We start from the raw sequence: 23,303 nt of genomic DNA on the forward strand, positions 1-23,303 counted from the left end.
CTATACCACATTAGTGTGCCCAACACACTCAGGCCATTATAGGACAATAGTCCTCTTGAAATGTCTCGGATTGTTTTACAGTATTGCACTTGACATTATGGCGTAATTAGTGTGTTATCACCTGGCGGCTATTGTTATACCACATTAGTGTGCCCAACACACTCAGGCCATTATAGGACAATAGTCCTCTTGAAATGTCTCGGATTGTTTTACAGTATTGCACTTGACATTATGGCGTAATTAGTGTGTTATCACCTGGCGGCTATTGCTTAACTGCATTAGTGTGCCCAACACACTCAGGCCATTATAGGACAACTGTCCTTTTGAAATGTCTCGGATTGTTGGTTTTGTTATGTTGCCTGCTTCTATGTGTACTTGACATTCGTTGGCTTTCACGTAAGCCTTTACGAAATGTCTCGGATTTGTTTGTGCCATTTGTTTTCAACATATTAATCGCCCTTGGCTCATTGGCTGAAGTGCCAGCCTGCTAAGACAAGGGGAGTACACTCACTAGGTTTGAGCTTCACAGCGTCTTAATCTCATCTACATTTGAGTAATGTAATTTCAATTTTTCATAAGCATGCCTCCTAAACGAGCCTCTAAGCGCCAGGCGTCAAAAAGTTCCACACAGGCGGTATCGGCGAAACAGCGCCGTTCAGAGGGTAAGTCTGCGTCCCTGCCTAACAGCACGACGTCCTCACCACAGTTCAGCCCCGCCGCACTGAGTGAATTGATCTCAAACGCGATTTCTGGGGCCTTACAGTCGGCCGGCATCGGCACTCTCAACATCTCTCCCGCAGTTGCGAACAGAGACCTAGTAATCAGTCCACGTCACAGCCCATCGTGGTTGAAGATGCCGCCTCAAAAGAGATTGCAGATCTGACGAACACCGTGGCTGCGGGTAGGCTAACCTTTGCGTCTGAGAAACCGGACGGCACGTTTTCCAGTGTCACTTTTGACCTCGAGTCTCGCGTCTCGGATCGTATCAAGGCAAAGATATGGGCAAACGAATATGTTGATTTCGGGTCTCTCCTCTCCGTATCACCAGACGAGTCCCAATATCGATTATCTGTCGCAAATGACCATGATCACCCTAGTCTTTGCCTTGAGCACGTTAAGCCAAAACGGCGTAGCTTATCCATTGACCAATGGGTGACTGCATTTAATGTGTTTGTAGCTGTTTATACAATTAGGGTACCTAAGGCGACAAGTTCTCTGATGAAGTATTCTGAGGTGGTCAGGGACATTGCGGCAAAACAAGGTAACTGGCGTTATTACGACGACCAGTTCCGATTTCTTCGCCAGTCTAAACCTGACCGATACCCATGGGATAACGTGGCTTGGGAATTATGGCACCAGGCCATGCATAGCTCCCTCACCACCTCACGCCCAAACTCGAACTATGATTTTCGTGCAAGGCGGCCCAACCAGCGTCCCTTTCAGTCCTTTCCCAAAGGGGTGTGTTGGAGATTTCATTCCGGTCAGTTCTGCAGAGGCTGCAATTTCAAACACTCCTGCTTCAGGTGTGGGGCAGTCCATCCCGCAAGCCAATGCAGCGCTAACAGACCGAACAATAACACAAGCAACGCAGCCTCTAGCATGCCCTCTGGGAGTGACAGTCAGGGAAGAGCATCGGTTGTTGAGCCGCGGGCCAATGCCGGTAAGGCCCGACCGTCTCGCATTTTATCTTAAGGGCTATAACAGCGTAATTTCGGACTATCTTATCCAAGGCTTTATGCACGGTTTCTCAATACGATATTTTGGTTCTCCCCTTGCAATCCGATCCCCAAATCTGAAGAGCGCCATGGACAATCCGACTAGCGTGAATAATAAGTTGTCAAAAGAGCTCGCAGCGGGCAGAATTGTGGGTCCGTATGATACGCCTCCCTTTGAAACTTTTAGGGTATCGCCCCTAGGCATCGTTCCCAAAAAAGTTACCGGGAGAATTTAGGTTAATTCATCTTTGTCTTACCCTGAGGGGTTATCTGTTAATGATGGTATTCCTAAAGAGTTAGCCACCGTAAGATATGCCACTATCGATGATGCTGTTAGGCTCATTAAAGCAATCGGACAGGGCTGTTTTCTGGCTAAGACAGACATTAAATCATCGTGCAATATATTTGAATCACTCAGCACTGCGTTAGAATGGATCGTTAAATATAGATTGCACGCGTCGTCGGTCATCCATATTTTAGACGACTTCTTATTTATTGGGCATTCGGAGGCCAAATGTCAGGTAGATCTCGATAATTTTCTTTGCGTTTGCCGTCGTATAGGCGTTCCGATAGCCGATGAGAAAATTATGGGCCCCACCAATGCTCTGCAATTCGCAGGGATCACTTTAGATACGGCATTGATGGAGGCTCGTCTTCCAGAGGACAAGCTTGCCAAATGCCGTACCCAGTTGGCGGATTTTTGCTCTCGTAAAAGCGTCACGCTGAAAGAGCTACAATCTTTAATAGGGCTCCTCAATTTTGCCTGCTGTGTTGTGGTTCCCGGGCGTGCTTTTCTGCGCCGTTTGATAGACTTGACTAAAGGTATCCGGAAACCCACACATCACGTCAGATTAACCCAGGAATGTAAACACGATCTCAACGTCTGGGGGGAATTTTTGAGCGTGTACAATAACAAATCCTTTTTCCTCGGATCGCGATGGGCCACTTCCCAAAACCTCAATTTATCTACGGACGCGGCGGGTTCCTTGGGCTACGCCGCAGTATTTGGCACACATTGGTGTTTTGGAGAGTGGCCCGCCGCTTGGAAACAACTCCATATTACTGTCTTAGAGTTCTTTCCGATTGTCCTGGCGCTTGAGATTTGGGGACCGCTTACGCGTGACAAATGTATTGTTTTCTTTTCGGATAATCAGGCAGTTGTTGTTATAATCAATAAGCAAACTTCTAAAGATCGTTCAGTTATGGCTTTGCTTAGGCACTTTGTTCTCTGCACACTTCAATACAATATTTTGTTTCATGCTAAGCACATCGCTGGTCGCGTTAACCGCGAGAGCGATGCTTTATCTCGCTTACAGGTAGAGAAATTCAGATCACTAGCGCCTTACGCAGACGAACAACCGACGCCGGTTCCGCCGGGCTTACTACCCAACAACTGGCGCATCACTTGAACGACCTTCTGCACTCAGCCATTACTGAGGGTTCGCGTAAGACTTACCAAAGAGGTTGGTCGACATATGTCGATTTTTCATCTGAATTTTGCGAGTCGCGTGCCTCGCTCCTTCCGGTCTCGGTAAACAATTTAGCATTGTTTATATCATATCTCTAGGCGAGGAAGTTTGCCTCCTCGTTAATCTCGACGTATGTCTCCGCGTTAAGTTAAGTTCACAAGCTAGCTAATTTTCCTGATCCCACTAAACAGTTTTTAGTGCAGAAGATTTTAGCGGCTCACAGTAAGCTATACTCTTCACCAGCCGTTCGACTTCCAATAACACGTAGCGTGTTGCAACGATTAGTGCTCGCATTAGATTATACCAACTCATCAGCATATCAAAGGCTGTTGTACCAGACCATGTTTTTGGTGGCCTTCTATGGCTTTTTTCGAGCAGGCGAACTCACGGCCAAGGGTGCGATTTTGAAATCTTTAGTACGAATACAAGATCTTCATTTCCAATTTAAAGACAATTGCGTGACCGCTGCGACAATTGTCATCACCGACTTCAAACATAACTCGGGTAGGCGCCCCTTTTCGATTGTTTTGGACTGCGCAACGGGAACAGAGTTTTGCCCAGTGAATTATTTACAACGTTACTGTTCTATGCGGGGTACCACTCCAGGTGCCTTGTTCTGTTTTTCCGATGGATCCCCAGTTCAAACTAGCCATTTTACGCAACAACTGCGGCAAGCACTAAACTTTTGTGGACTTGATTCATCCAAATACAAATCTCGCTCTTTTCGGATCGGCGCCGCATCGTTGGCGGCTGACCAAGGTTTATCGGATGCCCAGATTCGCCACCTTGGCCGTTGGAAATCCGACGCATTTAAACTGTATATTCGTCAACCTGGAGAGGTGTTTAAGACTTAAGCTCGCCTTTCAGTCAGGGGCTGGGGCATCATAATTATTATTTCTAGTCTTCAGTAAACTACTTCAGCTGTTAGCTGTAGCTAAGATCAATGCTCGCCTTCCAGGCATGGGCTGGGGCGGCAATTTTAGCCTAGTACATCCTATTTTATTTTTCCAGTTACTTATTTTATTTTATTCCGACAAAGACCGGGTAAGTGCTGGCTTTGTCTACTCTTATAAGTGTTCTTACTATTCTTACGATTAATCATAACGTGATCCACAATTTAGCTTATCTCCAAAGTTAGTTTGCCCGTCAGACAAGGGCTGGGGCAACAATTTTATATTAGAGTAGTTGTTAATCTAGAGCGCTGGAACGCGCGCTCTTATCGAGCCCGAGAACTAGCCGTTACTCGTTGGGGCTTCAAGGACATGTCAGAGAAGGGCCTGGTGTTCCTGATGCCTTTATATTACATAGTTTCCATTATCTTTATATTTGGTCGTTTCTGCACTATTTCATAGTGCGTGCGTGCTGCGTGCCTGCGGCTTGGGTTGGGGCTCGCCACAGGATGTTTAATTGATTAATTTGACACCTTAGCATTTGAATGGTTTGAAATAAACGCCACGTGAGTGGCCAAATTAATCCAAACAAGTGTTTCAGTGATTCAGTGGTTTCTGGCCGCATGCACGACCGCGATTATAACCATTTCATTATAGTCTTTTGTGCGCTAGGTTAATAAATAGGCGTCGCTCTCGGCATAAATGGCCCATTATTGACTTAGCGCGATAATGGGTTTTATGCTGAGGCGGGGCGTTATCTTATCTTACGGTACAAGCTGCAGAGGTAGATAGCCGTTAATGGGCTAGACACCACACGCAGAGCAAGCTTTAAATTCGTGTGCTCTGCTAACCCTCTCCCCTTTTTCTGCCAGCGCCGATCGTGATAGCTGTTTAGCCTTAGAAGCGTACTTTACTTTCTTTCGTCGGCCCTCCACCATCCCCTGAGCTCCTCCTCTGCTCTTGCTACCTCTTACTGGGCTGGCTGTTTTTCGCCCCAACTTTATTCACTGAATCAAATATAGCGATGTTTAATTCATTAATATGACACCTTAGCATTTGAATGGTTTGAAATAAACGCCACGTGAGTGGCCAAATTAATCCAAACAAGTGTTTCAGTGATTCAGTGGTTTCTGGCCGCATGCACGACCGCGATTATAACCATTTCATTATAGTCTTTTGTGCGCTGGGTTTATAAATAGGCGTCGCTCTCGGCATAAATGACGTTACAGGCGCTGATTTCGAAAATTCACTGGGTGCGCTTTCGGCTAATTAAATAAGAGCTAGTGAGTCAGGAGATGGGCTCCTCGGTGAGTTCAATGTATAATAACACCAATTATCGCTTTCCCTTGAATTAAAACTACTGCCGTGTCGCGCATGACTAACTTTCCATGTGCCGCAGACAACCATAATTTGTGTCAAGATGCAAAACCTAAACAGGCCATGCAGTTAGCAATCAACAGGATTGACAGGTTCGAAACCTTAGTTATCTGATGCAATAAAGGAAAAAAAGACTCGCACAGTCCGCTGACTCCGCTCCTATACAACACAACTGCTGTTATCACTTCCTAAGTTTTTCCTTGATTTTTATTCCTCGCGTAATTCGAGACACAATTAAGCACGGTATTTAGAGAGTTTAGTATCATCGCTTTAACTTTTTGTCACAGAAAAGTCCAACACAAACTCAAAGAAATTTCAGTCTTGACTGTGCCACCGACAGTGTTTAGAGTGAAATGACTGGATTAGATTTTTGAATCAAACAATGATCAATTAAAATGTCAAGGAAGCCCGGATGTTTGAAAAGCATACCTAGACACTTCCCTGTCTCTCTCGCTCTTCAAGTTACGAATGAGTTGGCTGTACCATTTGCATTAAGGACCAGATATAGTAAACCGTGAGCTTAAGAAGGTGGTGTGGGCCCTAATAGATGTCCCGGCAAGTGCACATAGCATTCAATTTTCTTTTGATGTTTCATGCACAGGTGTTTCCACAGATCATTAAATTTCCAAAGTCACATACCTTCAGAACTGGACGTCTTAGTAACAATAAAAACAACGGCAAATATAACACCAGCCAGGAAGAGAAGTACAAGGGCAAGAACAAACAGGCGACATTTGCTGCAATGACGTCGAAGTCGGTATTTTATGCCCACTGAATCCCCATCGTCGACCAGTTCGACCTCGTCGTCTGCAACTGGACTTCTCAGGTTCCTGAACATTCTTGAGAACTTGGTTAGTGCAATGCAGCGAAACGCTATCTGTAAATGTATGGGTGGATGCTACAAATGACAAGAAGGTGTAGAGTATCCGGCGGTGTGGACGCGAGCAATTCTGTATAACACTCACTCAAAATTTCCGAGAGCGGAAGGAACTGTCAATCAAACGGGTTCAAATAACACCTGCGATCTGTGATGCGTAAGTACAAAGGTGCATAAATGACATTGATTGTTCAGAACACGCTAAGCGGAAGTTTTGGTTCCAAGCGACCACAACAATGACCTTCAGCGGCTTAGGCCTGCATAATATATTGTGATTTCGCGGTAAATTCCGTTTGGGATAACGGAACACAAAATCAATTTTTCTTTAAAAGTTGGATGGATCACAGCTTATCAGCTGATTTCCCAAGCCCTTCTGTTCCGAGAGAAAGCAATAAAAACTGGTAAAATGGCACCACGGCAGTACACGGCGACGTTGTTTGGAAAGGAAAATGTTAACGGGACTTGAGAAAAGTTAATTTAAACAACTAGGGTAAAATTACATGTAACTCCGAGCAACTCGTTTGACTTGCTTGAGGGTAGAAATCCGTAACTTCTAAATGCCGGGGACCTGATGCAACTGGAATTCGGGCAGACCAAGAACTCACAGAGCTGCACTTCAGTGTAATTCATTCAAGAAACAATTACAAATATACCTACACTATCGATTTCACGGTCATTGCATCAGACAAAACAAGTAGTGAATGTACAGTTCAATAAAGAAAACTAACCACACGTCGTCTGAATGAAAAAGGTAAATACCACGTCGACAGAAACTAAAATTAGAATCTATCATTGCCGGTGACTTTACAAACTATTGCACCATCATCGGTAATTAGCTAATCGATGATGCAAGTCATTTTCATTTATTCCCAACAGTCGCTGTTTTATGAAATGTATCTCAATCTGTTTTATCGGAGATGAATGTATAGTTTTATGGGCATACAGCAGTGGCAACCAGTTTTAGCTCGATGTTCTATTAGTTTTCCTAAGTCCTACTTAACAATTCGATTATAAGCTCGAGATTTCTACGATGTGCATGATAGAAGATCGAGAATGAGAGCAATTAATCTAATTGTTTTAGTAGAAGTCTACCTGAAATTTACTTCAAATAACGGTTTCCAATTATTTCTCGACGTATTGTTAAACTTCGAACCTTAGAAGAGAAAAATCGCTCGGATTGGATTGTCATTTGAAATTGCAGTTGTGTGCGTGCGCGTATCATTTTTTCAACGATTCCAAGTATTTTTATAGTCGAGAAACCGTAAATGTCCTTCTTTCAGTCATGTCAGGAATTCATTTACCAGTTGCATCAAAACATTCCTCCAAAACTTTGGAAAAACGAAAAAAAAAGAAAACCGTCGCCATTTCGTAGACGACATCCAGCCACTGCACACTAATGGATGACAGCGCACGATCATTCAGCCAATCATGTTGCAGCATTTGCATTAGCGTTCAAGTAGAATTCTACTATGGTCTAAATAATACTTGTGACAAAATCAAAGAGTTGTCAAAAAGAACATTTAGACTGATTAATCAGCCTTGTAGGTTTATTAAAATTTTGATTTATTTATGAGGTCATTACTGATCCTGATGTAGACAAAGATCTCGCCACAATTTGCTACTGTTTGTGCAACTATTTCCCGCTTAGTGAAGAATGAATCGAAGTCTAATTGACTTTTACTGCTTAAAAAAAAAGAAAGCGAAGAGCAAAACCTCTGTTTTCAACACGTCATGCAACTGACGAACTTATTGGAAGAGAGCATTTTAAACTCTATAACCGTAAAACAATCGCTCGATCCTTTATTTCTCGTATTTTTACTTTATTGCTAGTTCTTGAGAGGCAGGCATGCTAGGGTGGCCGTTCTGGACTGGGGTTGGGCTAGGGTCTTCATGAGGGGAAGTAGTCTTAAGCTGTAGGGTGAAAGGCAACTCCATTGTCTCTGCTGCCGGGTATTTGCCAGACCCCCATCCGTCTCCATAACTCTCCAGTGGGTACGCGGGCTCACCGTGTTTGGGAATGTCAAGACCTAAGAAAAAGAAGAATTTCAAGTCAAATTTGTTACCTGTTTCTTTTCATGATCAATGTTATAAAATCGAGTCGTATCATGAACCTCTGATGTGAACTTTTGCGCTTTAGTGATGCAAAAAAGCTCCAACAAGAAATTAAAGTGCACCCAGCCCCACTTTTTTCTTTTTCTTTTTCTTTTCTTTCTTTTCTTTTTTTTTTTTTTTTTGCGCTAAAACGAATCTACTTGTTGTTTGAAATACTTCTGAGAAATAAAAAATTGGATTCGGTGGAATCCTCGATTTTCTATGCCCCGACGAACTCTCGAAAATAGCACCAAAACGCCGCCCGAGTTTGAGGAGAATGGGTCCAGCGGCTATTGTGACTTCTACCCAGGAAGGTTGAATATCTCACGTCCTCTCATTTCCTTCAGGATGGTGCAATACACATTCGAAAAGTGCGCAGAAACGCCTTCCAGAAGTGCTATTTTTTGTTGCCGCAGTATCCCAGATTTATAGAAAGATATACTGTACACTTTACTGGCGATGATCGGTCAATGGTGTAATAAAGACGTAAACGATGGGTTGATTTTGTCGAACCGTAACAAGCGAAGTGAGAACCATTGAAGAACTCTCACTGGAATTTGTTCTGCAGACTTCAAACGCTTTTTTGCAAAATTTTCTGATTAAAGCCAACCAGTAATTTGTAGAAATACCACCGAGAAACTACATTTTCTAGTCCCGCAGTATTTATAACATAGCCGACAAAGTTACGACCGATATACTGATATGTAAATAGGTCGTATCTGTACGCCGCCAACCAACACTTATTTCTCTTTCGATTTAGAAAAAATTCGAAGATAAATCCTTTAGAATTACCAGGAGCCATAATCGGGAACGGAGACCGTAACTCTTGGGATCCGCGCGCATCTATGATATGGGACAATTTTCTTTATTTTCAGAACAAATTGCGCCATCATGACGTCATATATCCGCGCGGATCCACGCACATGTCGGGGGCTCTCGCGTGGATGCTGTCACGTTGCGTGATCAAACGGTGAGAGTTGCGAGATTCTCTTGCTTATTTTTCACCGTGATGGCAGGGAATAAGGCAGGGAATACGAACCAGGGCGCTTATATGTAGTTTTATGCTCTGAGCTAACGGAAAAGGTGGGTTTTTCAGACTCGAAAACAAGACTTCAATCTCGCACTGGGAATGAATAATAAGATCTGCTCGCGCTTGTTGTAAGCTTACGCGTATGTTTTTGCGTTTGTTCTGACTTAAGAATATAGCAAGAAAACTCTATACTCTGGTATCGAGTTAATTTCTGAGTTTCTCAGACAATGGTTAATCATAACCAAAACCTGTTTTGATGGTTTCCTATTGTTTCTGCTTGTTCGGTGAGTTTGCAAAACTTTTGAAAGGAAAGTCTGAAGAGTACAATTAGCTCATCTGCATAGTGCAGCTCGCGCACTTTCAAGTCCGAGTCGGTGTTTTGAATTGTCAACAAATCTTGACAAAGATATCTTTCGTTATCTTTTGTGCTGAGATGCTGCAACAAATTTCACGAGCGCAAAAAAGGCTACTAACATCATGTGTGTTTCTGCAACAAAGCATAGTGAAGTTTTACACTGCGAAAATGAAAATAGACAAGGAGTTTTGATAACTCGATCAACAAAATCGAAATCGTTATTCGAAGTTGATTAAAGAAAGCGTCATTGTAACTTTGCTGATTATTTCTGCTTTTTTCACATATTTCCAGCTTAGCTTTTAATATGTTCTCAAGCATTTGTCAATCTTAAACATATTTAAAAACTACAGAGTTATTGTTTGAGTTCGATGTACGCTTTCACACGAAAGTGCGGCGAAGCGGAAGTCCAATTTGTCATGTTTACTGACTATACAAAACACGCATCGGCGGGCGCTCTCATTCATCGACAACAGAGAATTTACTGGATTTTTACATAAATAAAACTGAGCAGTATCTACGGACGTAAAGTTATTGGGCCTTGATGTAACATCAATCGTTGCTTACAATTCAGGCGAAACTCAAACTAGCAATTATTTTGGTTTACTTTTCGGTCGCGATAGACTGGCAAATTCCTCGCAAGCGTGTGGTAAGAGAAGCTAGGAAACCTTGAGGTCCTAAAGCTCTGCTATATCTAAATATATCCAGCTAGTTTTTTGCTGTGTAATGGAAAAGCTGTCAATCTTTAACATATGTGAACTTTAAATTGGGGGGGGGGGGGGGTTGTGGGGTACAGCTCACGTAAAAGAAGCATCCGTCGGAACGCAACTTGGTCAGCGATATATAAAAGCTTAATGCGGAACATACCTAAATTCGACATGGTCTTTCTTCACTCAAACTGGAGCAGCTTACGACGAAAATACTTAATTAAGCAAAATTCCAACAGACGTAAACGCGTTGAGTTGTGGACCAAAAACATGAAAAATTTCGGGAATTTCGGACGCCATTTCCCCCGCGCGACATCCGCAGAAATCGTCGCAGCATGTACGTGCGTGTGCCGCAGGCGATGGCACAATTTGTTCTAAAAATAGAATTATTGTCCCATATCATGGGGACAAACCCAATACTTGAAATGGCGCGCGCTTACGGTCTCCGTCCCCGATTATGGCTCCTGGAATTACATGATAGCAAATTAAAATTGTTAGACTCAGAGAGTTTTTCGAAGGTTTGGAAATCAGCAGTGCGACAAACATTCTGTGCAATAGTGTCGAAGATATGACAGCATAACATTATCTGCGGACCGCTAGGGAACACATCCTTTTCGCCTATCTGACGAATTTCACTGCAAACTTTGAGAAAAATCACATTGGTTATTTGGAGTTACGACTTAAAACGTGTGGCAATGTGAAATCGGTAATTGTTTGAAATGTTTCCCAACCCTAACCATAACCTAAAAATACAGGTTCAAAGTGAATTCAATCGATCGAAGCCAGTGTTTTGGTTTAGCTCTCTATAATCACAGTCAAAGTATGGGCCAGACCAATTCTTAAATAAAACTGAGTCAAAACAAGTTTTATATCCATTGAGATAATGGACTAAACGTTAAAGAGAAGCTCATTTCTGCGAAAGGATCAAATTTTAGAACAAAGAGCCGCTCAGAGAAGCCGCCGTAAGAGTAATTACGTGCGGAGGTTATCAAGTCTCGAAAACTGCAACACTTACATATAAACATGAAGCTCTTATAAACATGAAGTATTCCAGATTGTAAAATACAAACTGGATTTAGTAGAGCAACCATACCTTGACGAAATACATTCTCGCTAAAGACAAATGTAAACGGGCTATAAGTGGGTGGGAATCTCCTGTTTAGGTGACGAAATTACCATGCAGCTGACTCAAAGCACTCCTCGAGTTTTCTTTCCCGCGTTTTGTTTGCCTGCTCCTCCACTTTCCATTCCTGATATACAAGCAGCTCGTCCGCAAGGAAATCTTCCCCGTCCTCGCTTGAAATATTGCAAATTGCTCTCAATGCTCTAGGCAGTGAGTTCACAGTTGTCGAACGTACTCGATAAAACGGTTTATTCCGGAGCCGAATCGAAACTTAACTCTGACTCCAGTGACGAAAAAGAAATAATTTTGAAGCAAAACTTGGATGTGTCAGTCCTAAAATATATTGGAACAATTAGTTTTGTTTTCCATTCCCTGGAGAAAATACAGAGAGCTGACTGAGGCGCTATTGTGATTGGTTCCTGGGTAGAGGTCGCGCAACAATTCAAGCGCGACTTTATAACTTAAAGATATAGAAAATGGAGGATTCAACCAAATTCAATTGGTCAAATGTTTTGAATAACAAGTGGATTCGCTTTAGCGAAAAAAATTTGGGGGTTAGGTGCACTTTAAATAAAAAGGAAAGGCGAGGACCGGAAACTGGACTCGTGATGGCTGTGGAACACAAACCTGGTTAGCAGGCTACTCACCTTTCAACTCTATCTCTTCGCTGACGCGGAGTATTTTAAAGAGGCGCAAAGTGAAGAAAAAAATGAAAGAGAGTAAAACGGACCAGGCATTGATAGCAAGCAGCCCCAGCAGGTTCCACCCAAACAAACGGAATGAATGTTCGTCGGCAGCATAAAAGATTCCAGTATCCTTGTTGAATATTGGAGCCGCCAGCACTCCCCAGATACCACCACCGAGATGAACTGCGGAAAAATACAATACAACAATTAAAACTAGTTCACATACATTATTAACCGCCAAAACAATGTTAAATTTTCTAACTGGATTTGTCTGTAACGACTACCTTTTCTTGAGGACTCTGGTTGTGAGAATAGAATTCCTGCATATTTTGGTGTCACTTACCAGCCACAGCATCCAGGGGGTCATCAACCCTTAAACGCAACATGAGAGTACTCCAAGCAACGTACGTCATGCCTCCAACGATTCCAATAACGAAGGAAGCATAAGGATGGAAGACATTACAGCCTGAGCACAGGGACACCTGAGAAACAAACACATGTATTCTAGTTTCTGTTAAGTGAAACAACTAGAGGTATTTGTACTCTTGTAGATGACATCATAGTCAGTTGTAAGTAACCCATGCCACCATCTTTGCCCACGTGGCTTACTACTACGATCTGCCGTTTACAGTCCCTGGCGAAGGCTAAAGTTAAGTATCTTTGCTGAGAAATGCAACGCAGTATCCTAGCCGGGGCTTTCACCCAAACCTCTTGGTTGAGACTCTAAATACTCAAACCGGTTTGTATATGCTACCGAGCCTTCGAAAGCAATTCTCTAATTTCATATCCATATACTAACAAATGAGCTATGCTATCAACGTTTTAAAAAGGAGGTATTTGAGAATAACCCAAGTAGCGTTTATAGTCTCACCATTCCAGTGAGTCCACCATTAATGGTAAAAAGCAAGCTCCAGTATTTCTCCGCATATCCCAAGCGCTTGATTAACATGGCAGTCAATGCACCCGCGGCTCCTGAATAATAATGATAAAAATAATAAAACAGATTTAGTGTCTTCAAACTGAAAGAAAAGTTGAAAATAGCTTAAAGCTGCGACATTTGACGTAATTTGAATGCATGGTAAGTATAGCTCACCTCCAATGACAGTGTTCGTAATGACCAGGGCCACGGTGTCTCCATCGCCCGGATTGGAAATGGACCCCAGGGAACCTCCGTTGAATGCCAGGAAACCAAAGAACAGAATGAATCCTCCCAAGGCTGCTGTCTTAAGAGTGAAAAAGGAAAAAAAAACGTTCTGAAACTCTGTCTTCGCCCAAAACGGCTGTAAACGTTGGAATATTGGTGAACATTAAAGGATAAGCATCTAAACAACGCTCACAATATAGAAGCGAAAACTGACGATGTGTTAGGCTGGCTTGAATTGTATTCTCGGTATTTTTTAAAAGCGAGGCACAGTATTTTGGAGGAGTGTTGACCTAGAACAATGCTCTCTCTTCTATTTACTTTAATATTCAGTGTTTTCTTGTGAGTTTTTCTGAGAATCAGACAAGTGTGCTTTCAATTTCCAAGAATGCAACATACTTGCACATCATCAACAAACTTACCGGGACAGTATGGCCTGAAATCGTCTGAGGGGAACCATTAACAAATTTTCCAATTCTTGGACCTAGAGTGGCTGCTCCGACTAAGGCGACTGCACCACCAACGCAATGAAGAGCCCCGCTACCTGCAAAATCCTACAACAACGTAAAAGAGAAAAATTAACGAACTCAAAAACATTGCAAAGGACCAATTTTATTTAGTAGTAATATTGTGCTTTTGGGTGATATATCGATGTGCATCATTCTATAAGTCACTTGAATTTCGCGTCTACACAGCATCCACATGCTTAAAAAGGTTTGCTCGTGGCACCAGAGGGGATGAGACAATGGGGAAAGCCAACAATAACTTAGAGAAGGTCAGCGGGGAAAGAACGTAAGTCCATGCTCTGACCTAGAACGAAATCCGATGAACGATGGCACAAGACCGCTCACGCTGGAGAGAGACTGTGCAGGTATTTTGCGTCCTATGGCGCGTAAAGGACCGATGCGATGATGGCAGTCTACACACAAGCATCATACCAATCCAAGATTGTTAGTGGAAAACCTGTGTAGTACGCTGCAGCCTGTGATGTTTAAGTCGATTCATACCGGGCCCTTTGTTGATTTTCTAAATTCCCAGAATATTTTGTACGCTAAAAATCTTTCCTTTTACGTAAGAAACGGGGACTGGCGACATCATGTCACGAGGTTATTGGGTCATGCTTTGGACACAGGGGCCAACTTGGATTTCGTAATATCGAAAAGGTATAAGAGGTTAAAGTCAGCGTTGTCACTTTAGGTTTCCGCCGGTCTGAGAAGTTGAGCATCATTCAGTTTTAGAGATAATCTCTTGGTCTTAACCAAAATGCGTACATTATATTTATTAAGGACGGTGCCTACTTTTGTTAGTGCGCAGACGTTCTGCGCATCACGCAAGGCATGGTTTACGCGTCACGCGTGCGCTGGGTTGACATGACGCAATCAACTACGCTACCAAGTACACGACTAAATTGAAAGCAAAATTTTCCTACTGTGACCAAATCAAGTTTAATGAACCTGTAATTAAACCAGGAACACCAGGACAGCAGCATATCGCTAACCACTAACTGTTAACGTCTTCCAGCTGAAAAACTAGCAGTTATCTGTCGAAAATTATACTGAAATCCAACTGTAATCGGGTACCTGCAGATGGCGTAGTGCGCGCGCAAAACAACTGCGAGATACGCAAATGTTTTACTTACTGGGGAGGTGACAGGAAAAAATGTAACAGGCACCGTAAAAAGTTTACAAAAGGATCAATAACTTTAAAAAACGCGTGGTTACCCCTATATTTTATGTTATGAAGTGGAAGTGGCAAGCCTATTCAGCAGGTGATTAGTTTCTGGTTGTGAGCAAAAGATATTTAGACTGTATTTTAGCTGAAACAGAGCGTGGGGAAGGCTGTCAGAGACGCTAAAAGTGCTGTTGCAGCGATTTTGTTATTAAAAACATACATAGAAAATAATGGTTTTTATGTTACCATTTACCATGTAATTTTCAGATCTTTATAAATGTGTTTGCTTTTCTGTATGTAAAGGCGAATTCTAAAGAAAGCTGTGAAGAAATATCCTCTCCTTCTATTTTCAGAAAAATGCCGATGTCAGCATTTTTGTTGAGATTCAAGCCTAATTATCTCGGGAAAAAAATGCGTGGCTACTCTCTTTTTTCTTTGTGGATTCCGATAGCCCTTGCAAAGATCTACTTTTTTCGCAAGGTCCTAACCTGGCGCTAAAACCTTTGTATTTAGTAGGCACCGTCCTTAAATGAAAGTAAAATGACCGCTTACCTGGTATGTAACATTAATGGTCACATTGTCCTTAATATAATCGACACCAACAAACAGCCAGCCATTTGAATCCCATGCCCAGTGAGTGACTACTGGATACAAAAAACCTACAAGGGAATGGCACTGTCTTTGATGTCGGTATAAGCTAGATCCATTATCATCCTATGATAACTAAAAGTAGCAGATTTACAGCAACAGGATAAAAGAAAACACACATGAATCCTACAGGACCATCAATCCCCAACGTTCTTTTGGAGAGCTTAACGTCACCATATAAAAGGTTTAGCAGAATAATGGCTCTGTATGTGCTCCTTAATCTTTTTGTTCCTCTTTCAGTAGCCGTTCATGAAATGACCAAGTTCTGCGTATCTTGGAGAACGTGAACCACAACAGCTAATTGTTAATGTTTTTTTCTTTTGAATTTAAAGGCCTTCATTACATATTAGCCTAAGCACATTTTTAAACCAGTAAGCAATTTGAAAAGATCTACTGAGACAATTGCAGCAAGATTCCAAAGTAGACTATAAATCTATCTTTTATCAGGTGACGTCTTCGGCGTCAACGTCGTCATTCCGTACGATCCTTTACAATCTGATTCTATAAAGTACGAAATATATTGTAACTTTTTTTTTTTTTTTGAAACCCACCTGTTAGAAACACAGAGTACATAAGGTAGGCGTTGAACTCAGTTCTCTCTGCCATGGAACCGCTGACAATTGTTGCCGCAGATGCCGCAAAAACGAATTGGAAAAAAAAGTGAGAGTATTGGTCGGCTGGTAAATCTGCCAGTGCGAAATACTTGTACCCAATAAACCTATTGCTGTCAGCTCCATAAGCGAAGGCGTACCCGAATAACCAGTAAGCCACCGCACCAATAACTGAAAATAATAAAGTATTACTGCAAACATTAAAAATTGTTCAGATCTACATCCTTGTTCATGATTTTAAAGTGTGCTAGATTGAAGCTTCATGAGCATTTTTTATATATATAAGCCGAAAAGCGATATTTTTGTTTTGTTTTGTTTGCTTTGTTTTTATCAGTCCCCCACCTCTCTCGAGGTCATGATTTATAAGAAACTGGGGACAAGAGACGAGAAGAGACGAGAAACAGAGATGGCCAGAGAGACGGAATTTGAGATAACATGCTAACTAGCTTTAGATCTTCCACGTCAAAAAAAGTGATAAATGGTAAATAAAAACATTTAAACATAATGTTTGTAGTACTTACACACGTCCAAGAAATTCTTGATCAGGATGTTTGTTGTGTTCTTTGATCTAACTGAACCGGCCTCTAAGAAAGCAAACCCTGCCTGCATAACTGCAAGAAAAAGATGCTGCCCAAGTCATTATTGGAAATTAAGTTAGACAACGTTCAAGCAAAATTGAAGATCATTACAGGTGACACCAAAGTGAAAGCTTTAGCTAGTTCTATGACAATTTTATGACACTGTGAGTGACTGTATGTGCTTTGTATGTCTGTGCCAGGGATTATCTTATGGGATAAACGGGATTTTCGAGTTAAATTTTAAGTAAGAAATCAAAAGATTTATTTTTGTTTCCTTCGCCTTGTTAGAGAAAATTAAACGAAAAAATGAAAAGATGAGACACGAAGTGGTGAGAAAGTTTTTTTTTGTATTTAAGGCGGTACGATGGACGCAGTGCAATGTGAAGTGGTGAGAAAGTATGAGAACAAAACATTAGCCTTATAGCCCATCTCGTTACATTACTTATTAATTTTATTTATTTACCTAATTGTGAAAAATATAACATATGGTGGTCTGACTTCTGCACGAATGAGTTGTGACAAAATCCTCAAAGCGCTTTTGAGTTATTAGGTTATTATAATTTATGAAAACAGTCTTACTTTCAATAAGTTAAAGTTATAATAACATCCTGTACCTTTTTGTTCTAAAAGAGATTTTAGTATGGAGATGTAGATGTTTGCGACTTAAAAATTTTTCAATATGAAAAGCTGTGCTATGAAAAGCCGAAGCAAAATCAAAGTGCAGTTACATTTAATATTGATTTTTTTTTTTTCAGAAGCGTTCTCTTAATCAATTCGATCAGACTTGCTACGAACTAATTTTTCAAAAGTATTTTTCAGTTCTTTTTACTGCGATGAACTCGTGAACGTGCGGTTGAGAATACCTCTGCAATAGAGCGCCAGGCTGTTGACATCTTTAATTTGCGAACGGGAGTTTGAGCGTGATGCTCAACGAGTTTCCCGTGAAAATCTGAAAGGTCTCTGAAGGGTCTCTTGGCCGAGACGAAACGCCGCATCAGACTCGCCAAGAACTATTTTTTCACAAGGATTCGTCATTTCCTTTTATTGAAATTACACTCGTTGTTAGAAATAGATTGAAGTTTGGTATAATGTTTAGGGTAATCGATATTTGCTTGGAAACGATGAAAAAGATTACAATCGGGAAAACTAAACAACCAGCCAACGAGGCTACCAATCTACCAACCAACCAAACAGCTAACCAAACGACCTGCCAGCCTATCAACCAACTGACAAACCGCCAAATCAACAAACCAACCAACCAATAAATCTACCAACCAATCAAAGTTTCAAGTGACTCGTGGGATATTCCTCGGTATACCACTCGAAAGCGTTATACATGTGTAACTAGCTAGTGGATATTTTTTCAATTGCGAAAATGTTTCACTGGGAAAAGATATCTAGAGGACTAAAAACCACCTAAATTGCCATAAGTCGGCCTAGAGACCCCGCGGGAACTAAGGAAACACACTCCTGAGGCAATGTAGATCTATCTTTTACTCCTTCGTTTTTTCGGTTACGAATATAGCCCTTTTTCACATACAAAGCTTTATGTTTGGACTGTTGCAAAACCTGAATACTGCTGAGGGGGCGGCAACGGCAAGGAGAGCGTCACCAAGCAAAACATTGAAGATAGTATGAAACTTCGGTGAGTGGCTTAACTTAGTGCAAGGGTTTTATTAGCTAGCGTTGACAAAAAGTGTACGTTTTTTAGAGTGACCTCCTTTATCAAGCAGCACAACGGCTTAACCTCCCTAGTAGGGAGCTTAAGCAATATCGAGTTATTTTCTCAGTTACCCCAAAAATACGAAGTAGTATTTGTATGAATAAAGATAAACCAACCTTGTTTCAGGTTTGTGTTTCCTCGGTTCCCGTGAGGTTTCTCGGCCGATTTATGGCAATTTAGGTGGTCTTTAGCTTTACTACTTTGTCCTCTGTGTATCTTTTCCCAATGAAAAATACTCCTTCGTATTTTTTCCCGCTCAAATGTTTATACTTCGACTGTTGTGCTCACTTGCGAGTTTCAAATATCGTATGCAACGCAACAACAACCGGGTGCATATATGGCGCCGCATTTTTGACGCTGACGTCGGCGTTACGGCGAGCCTGACATCAAACGATTAAAACGAATCATGTAAAGTGTAATGGCCAGCGAGGCAGGCGAGCCTCCCCCTCGAACACTTGCCACGCAGGCTATGTGTAATAGCCATGATGATTTTTAGACATTTTTACACTAGATGGAGAGTGGAAAAGAGTTGATGTGTGAGATTGATGAGGACAAAAAGTAATGTGCGACCAGTAAAAAGTAATCAAAAGACATTTTGTAAAAAAAAAAAAAAAAAATTCGTGAAACGTGATCGCCACTCCTCAGATGGAACTGATTGTACCTTTGTTCCGAATTCGTTAATATAATCTAAGACAAAGAAAAATACAAATTAATCGATCCACATTCAAGTATGAAATTATTTTGCCTCAAGTTCATTTTTTCACAACATATACACAAGAGCATAAACAGTATGATACTATATTCTTCCATTTGTGAGCGACTTTACACTTGAAAGACATCCCTTGGTAGATCTTAGTAGGCCGGCCCTTGAGCACGGAGTAAACAACAAAAGGTCATGGTAAATAATATTCTAATTAATGAATTATGGAATCAGCAATATTTTGCCTTCGATCACCTACTGAGAACATTGCGCTAGCCCGCGACATTTGAATAGCAATAAGGATATTTATTTTAAAAAGAAGACACCACTATTTTGTGGAAGCTAGCCGGAGAATGGCGTCTCCCCTGTATGCCACGAAATCGTATCAAAGTTTATGTGGTAGGAAAAAAAAAAAATCAGTAAAAAGAAGAAGAAGCAACACAACAATATGAATAAATTAGCCAATTAGTAAAAAAAAAAAGCCTCGGAATCGGCGGGCTTTTTTGTATTATTAGTAGCAGATAGTTTTAAATTAAAGTGGATCATTGAGCTGTTACATTTTCATTAAAATCGATCCAACAAAATAAAATAAAACAACAACAACAACAACACGGAACATTTTTTTTTTTTTTGCTTTCGAAAGCATCAAAGGCAACAGTTATTTGAATACTCTATGTGACATCCTTTTGTGTTTGTAATGCATCGTAACGCAACTTTGTACTGAGTTGTCAAATTTAAGATGAAATTTTGCTTTCGTGACTTCAAGCCGTCAAAGAGCGGAATTTTATCTTGAAGTGAATTTTTTCATTTTGTGTTTTGTTGTCGGGGTAACACCTCCGTTTCTCGTCAGAAATAGTTCATCCAGCCATTTTAGTTGAGAAACTTGCTATTCGTAACTTATGCGAAACATCAGGGGTTCGTTTTCACAATCAAGCTCAAATTGAGTGCTTTAACACTACTCGTTTCCTGTTAATGTTTTCTTTGCATTAATAAAAAAAAATAAATTTCCATCTAAAATAATTATTCTATTATCAGTACTCAGGACTGACGTGTTCAAAAACATGGGAAAAAAAAGCTAGCAGAAAAGAACAAGTCAGAACAACTATTTACCAACGGTAAACTTTGCTGGAATGATACGGAATGTAATGTACAGAAGCCAAAGGAAATGAAAGAAATTCAGAAGCAATGAACTTTGCAATCCTGTTCCAACAAAGGTCTCGAAGTCAAGTCTCTACAATGAAACCAATGTAGAGGTTCTTGATAGCAATGATGTAGAAAGAAGCAGATATTGACTGACACATTTTTTATGGGAGAGGAAGAAGCGAACGAACCGAAAGTATCCTGTAAATCCAGTAAGTCGTCATATGTATATAGCGCTGTAAAGCGTAAATCGTAGACGCTCTCTTACGTAATCAGTGTAGCAAAAGCCAACTGACCAAGGCGGAGGCTGTATGAGCTAATGCACTGGAAATCGATCTATTGTCGGTTCTGTCCTTGCGCATCGGTACGAATGGTAATAAATATTGTGCTTTTCGTTATTTAGCTGTTTTTCTTTTCCTTAGTTTTAGTGAGCTCAAAGGTCGGATGTTTGGTCTTTTGTGATATGGGGTCTTGTGTACCGGCACACAGACACACAACAACCGCCCGTGCAACATGTCTTGTGTTGCAATGAAACTGTCAGTGAGAAGGAAATTTAATCTACGCACAAAGGAAAAAGTCCTGAGGTGTTGCAATCAAAATCTTGCCAAATTTGTTGATAGTTGAGAAGGGGCCGACATCACTATTCCGGTCCCTCGTTTGTTCCTAGAACGTCCTGTATTTTAATTTCTTCCGTCCTGTAACTTCCTTACTGAGTTAAGAACGACAATCTTGTTAGGATATACTCCAGTCTATGTCCCTAGCAATTACATTCTTTGGGATCTTTCAACTGTAAACGCTCGCACAAACAGCTTGTCTGGTTCAGAAATAAAAATAAGTTGTTACTATGTAGCACTTTAAATTGAATTGAATTGCTTTCGCCGTTTAAGTTAACAAAAAGTACAGTGCTTAATGGTACTTTTAGAGAAGTTTCGGGAAAAAAGTCCTTTCATCAGTCGTAAAATGACGTTAAACGAAGAAGCGTCTGGTTCTCCGGGTTTTAGCTACACCAAAAAAACAATGCTAAATCGCGGATAGTTTTTGCTGAGTTGTCTCGCCGTTTGGATAAGGACTTAGAATTAATACAATTTTTGGCGCTATTTAAGGCGCTATTAATGTACATTTTGAACATATCAATCAATCAATCGATCGATCGATCAACTTTATTTACAGAGAGTGACACATGACAGTATAAACTGATAAACTAGTAGTCCTCTGTGCTAAAAATCTACATATATGTAATGAAAATATTGTAGAGCTTAAGCAACCTTAAATTGTTACAAATCCTTAATGTAAGAGAAACATTTTCGATCTTTGACTAAAACTTAGTCAGGTTTCTTTTTCTCTACTAATATTGTGCTGATATGTTGTCGAATTAGCTAGAATGTACATGAGAAGTGAAGCCTTAAAGAGGAAGAAAGATCGATATATTTTTCTTGCCGTCGAAATGTGATACAATGTAACGTAATTACATAATCAATCTTTCGACGGCATCTCCCGTTTTGATTGCTTCACCGGCTAACAGAAATTTCATGCATGGGTTAAGATGTATTGATATCTTAGTAAAACATTACAGTAAACGATTATCTAGGGCAACAGTTCTGATTAACTGATAAAGCAGAAGTCCCTCATATAAGTCTGGTTTTGCTAATCACACTAACCAAAGTTAGAAATAACTTTGTTGTTGTTTCACCGGAGAGTGATTAGACATCAACGAAGTCAAATGTACGTTCAATGACAACTGATACTCACAGAAAATACAACAGCCCAAGACCAATAAGAACATCTGATCAAGGCTACCTCTCAACACCTTCACAGTTTCATCAAGAGCTGTAAGCTCTGCTGCAGTCATCTCGGTCATTTTGACTTCTGCTCGACGTGTCGTTGCTAATGATATTGGCTGTTTTGTTAAACAAAACTGAAGAAAGCAATGTGGACGCCCCAGTTCACAGTCTGTAACCAACTGCGTCGTCGAACTTGAGACCTTGCATTCAATTAAGCTATATTGTGCATGAGCACTCTTTATGAAAATGGAATTGATAATCCACGTGATATACCGATGTTTCCTCGACACGCCAGAATACCCATACGTGTATATTCGACTTTGCATATAGACTTTGACACCCTAAACGAATTCCACATTGCAAAAAGAGAAGTACACCAACTTTTTCCCATTGGTGGTTTATTATCAGTTTTAGCCTTTCGAGAGCGCGTTTTCGTGAAATAAGGTCCATGCAACACATCTTGATCAAACCCATCTTGATCAAGGGGTGCTTATAGGGAATAAAACTGATTGGAATCCCCTTCTTGGTATTTAAATAAATGTACAACACGTTAAAGGGCCATTATCACGGTAAAGCGCATGTAAGGTCTTGATTGACACTAATTTTAATTTAACCAATAGAAATCGTAATACTAGTGCGTGGGCCGCCACAAATTCGTCGCGGGTCAGCTCGGTCAGAGTTTCACGTGTCTTTCGAAAATCTCTTAATCCGCCTGTTTTTGACCCTTTGAGTGTAAAAGATTTTTGTCTTTTCTTGTTTCCCCAGACAAGTAAATATGGAGGCCAACTAGAAAACCAAATAGCTTACTTGACCTCCATACTCTAACTTTAATATTTATCAACTGAAAAGGTACTAGACTGTAAACATGCCAAGCCATAATTTTATCTGTAAATGTAAATTGCGAGGAAATAATGTATGTTATGTTATGTCATGTTATGTTATGTTGTGTTAATAACTCGCTACTTGCAATTTTAAAATAACAATGGTGACTGA

The 23,303-nt window shown here is 40.9% G+C and overlaps 1 protein-coding gene and 1 long non-coding RNA gene across 2 annotated transcripts in view; one reads left to right on the top strand and one right to left on the bottom strand.

Moving 5' to 3' along the window:
* The window catches only part of LOC145491557 (uncharacterized), a 214,403-nt gene that overhangs the window by 36,547 nt on the left and 154,553 nt on the right, over nt 1-23,303 (top strand). The window lies entirely within an intron of this gene.
* Nucleotides 7,891-22,795, bottom strand: LOC145491510 (putative ammonium transporter 1). Its single transcript, XM_081470754.1, has 10 exons — nt 22,279-22,795; nt 16,910-16,999; nt 16,329-16,559; nt 15,682-15,788; nt 13,881-14,012; nt 13,411-13,540; nt 13,189-13,289; nt 12,661-12,799; nt 12,279-12,500; nt 7,891-8,355 (listed from the first exon to the last, which is right to left on the bottom strand). Exons 1-10 carry the CDS (start codon nt 22,634-22,636, stop codon nt 8,144-8,146), a joined length of 1,722 nt encoding a protein of 573 aa, XP_081326880.1. The 5' UTR covers nt 22,637-22,795; the 3' UTR covers nt 7,891-8,143.

Source organism: Orbicella franksi, chromosome 6 (genome assembly GCF_964199315.1).
Source record: "Orbicella franksi chromosome 6, jaOrbFran1.1, whole genome shotgun sequence".
Classification (NCBI taxonomy): Eukaryota; Metazoa; Cnidaria; class Anthozoa; order Scleractinia; family Merulinidae; genus Orbicella; species Orbicella franksi.

Coding starts and splice junctions, on each gene's coding strand:
- LOC145491510 (XM_081470754.1), bottom strand. CDS start 22,636: ATGCAAAGTCGAATATACACGTATGGGTATTCTGGCGTGTCGAGGAAA. Junction 13,541..13,880: donor TTTCAGGCCATACTGTCCCG/GTAAGTTTGTTG, acceptor TTCACTCTTAAG/ACAGCAGCCTTGGGAGGATT. Junction 12,501..12,660: donor CCCCCTGGATGCTGTGGCTG/GTAAGTGACACC, acceptor ATTTTTCCGCAG/TTCATCTCGGTGGTGGTATC.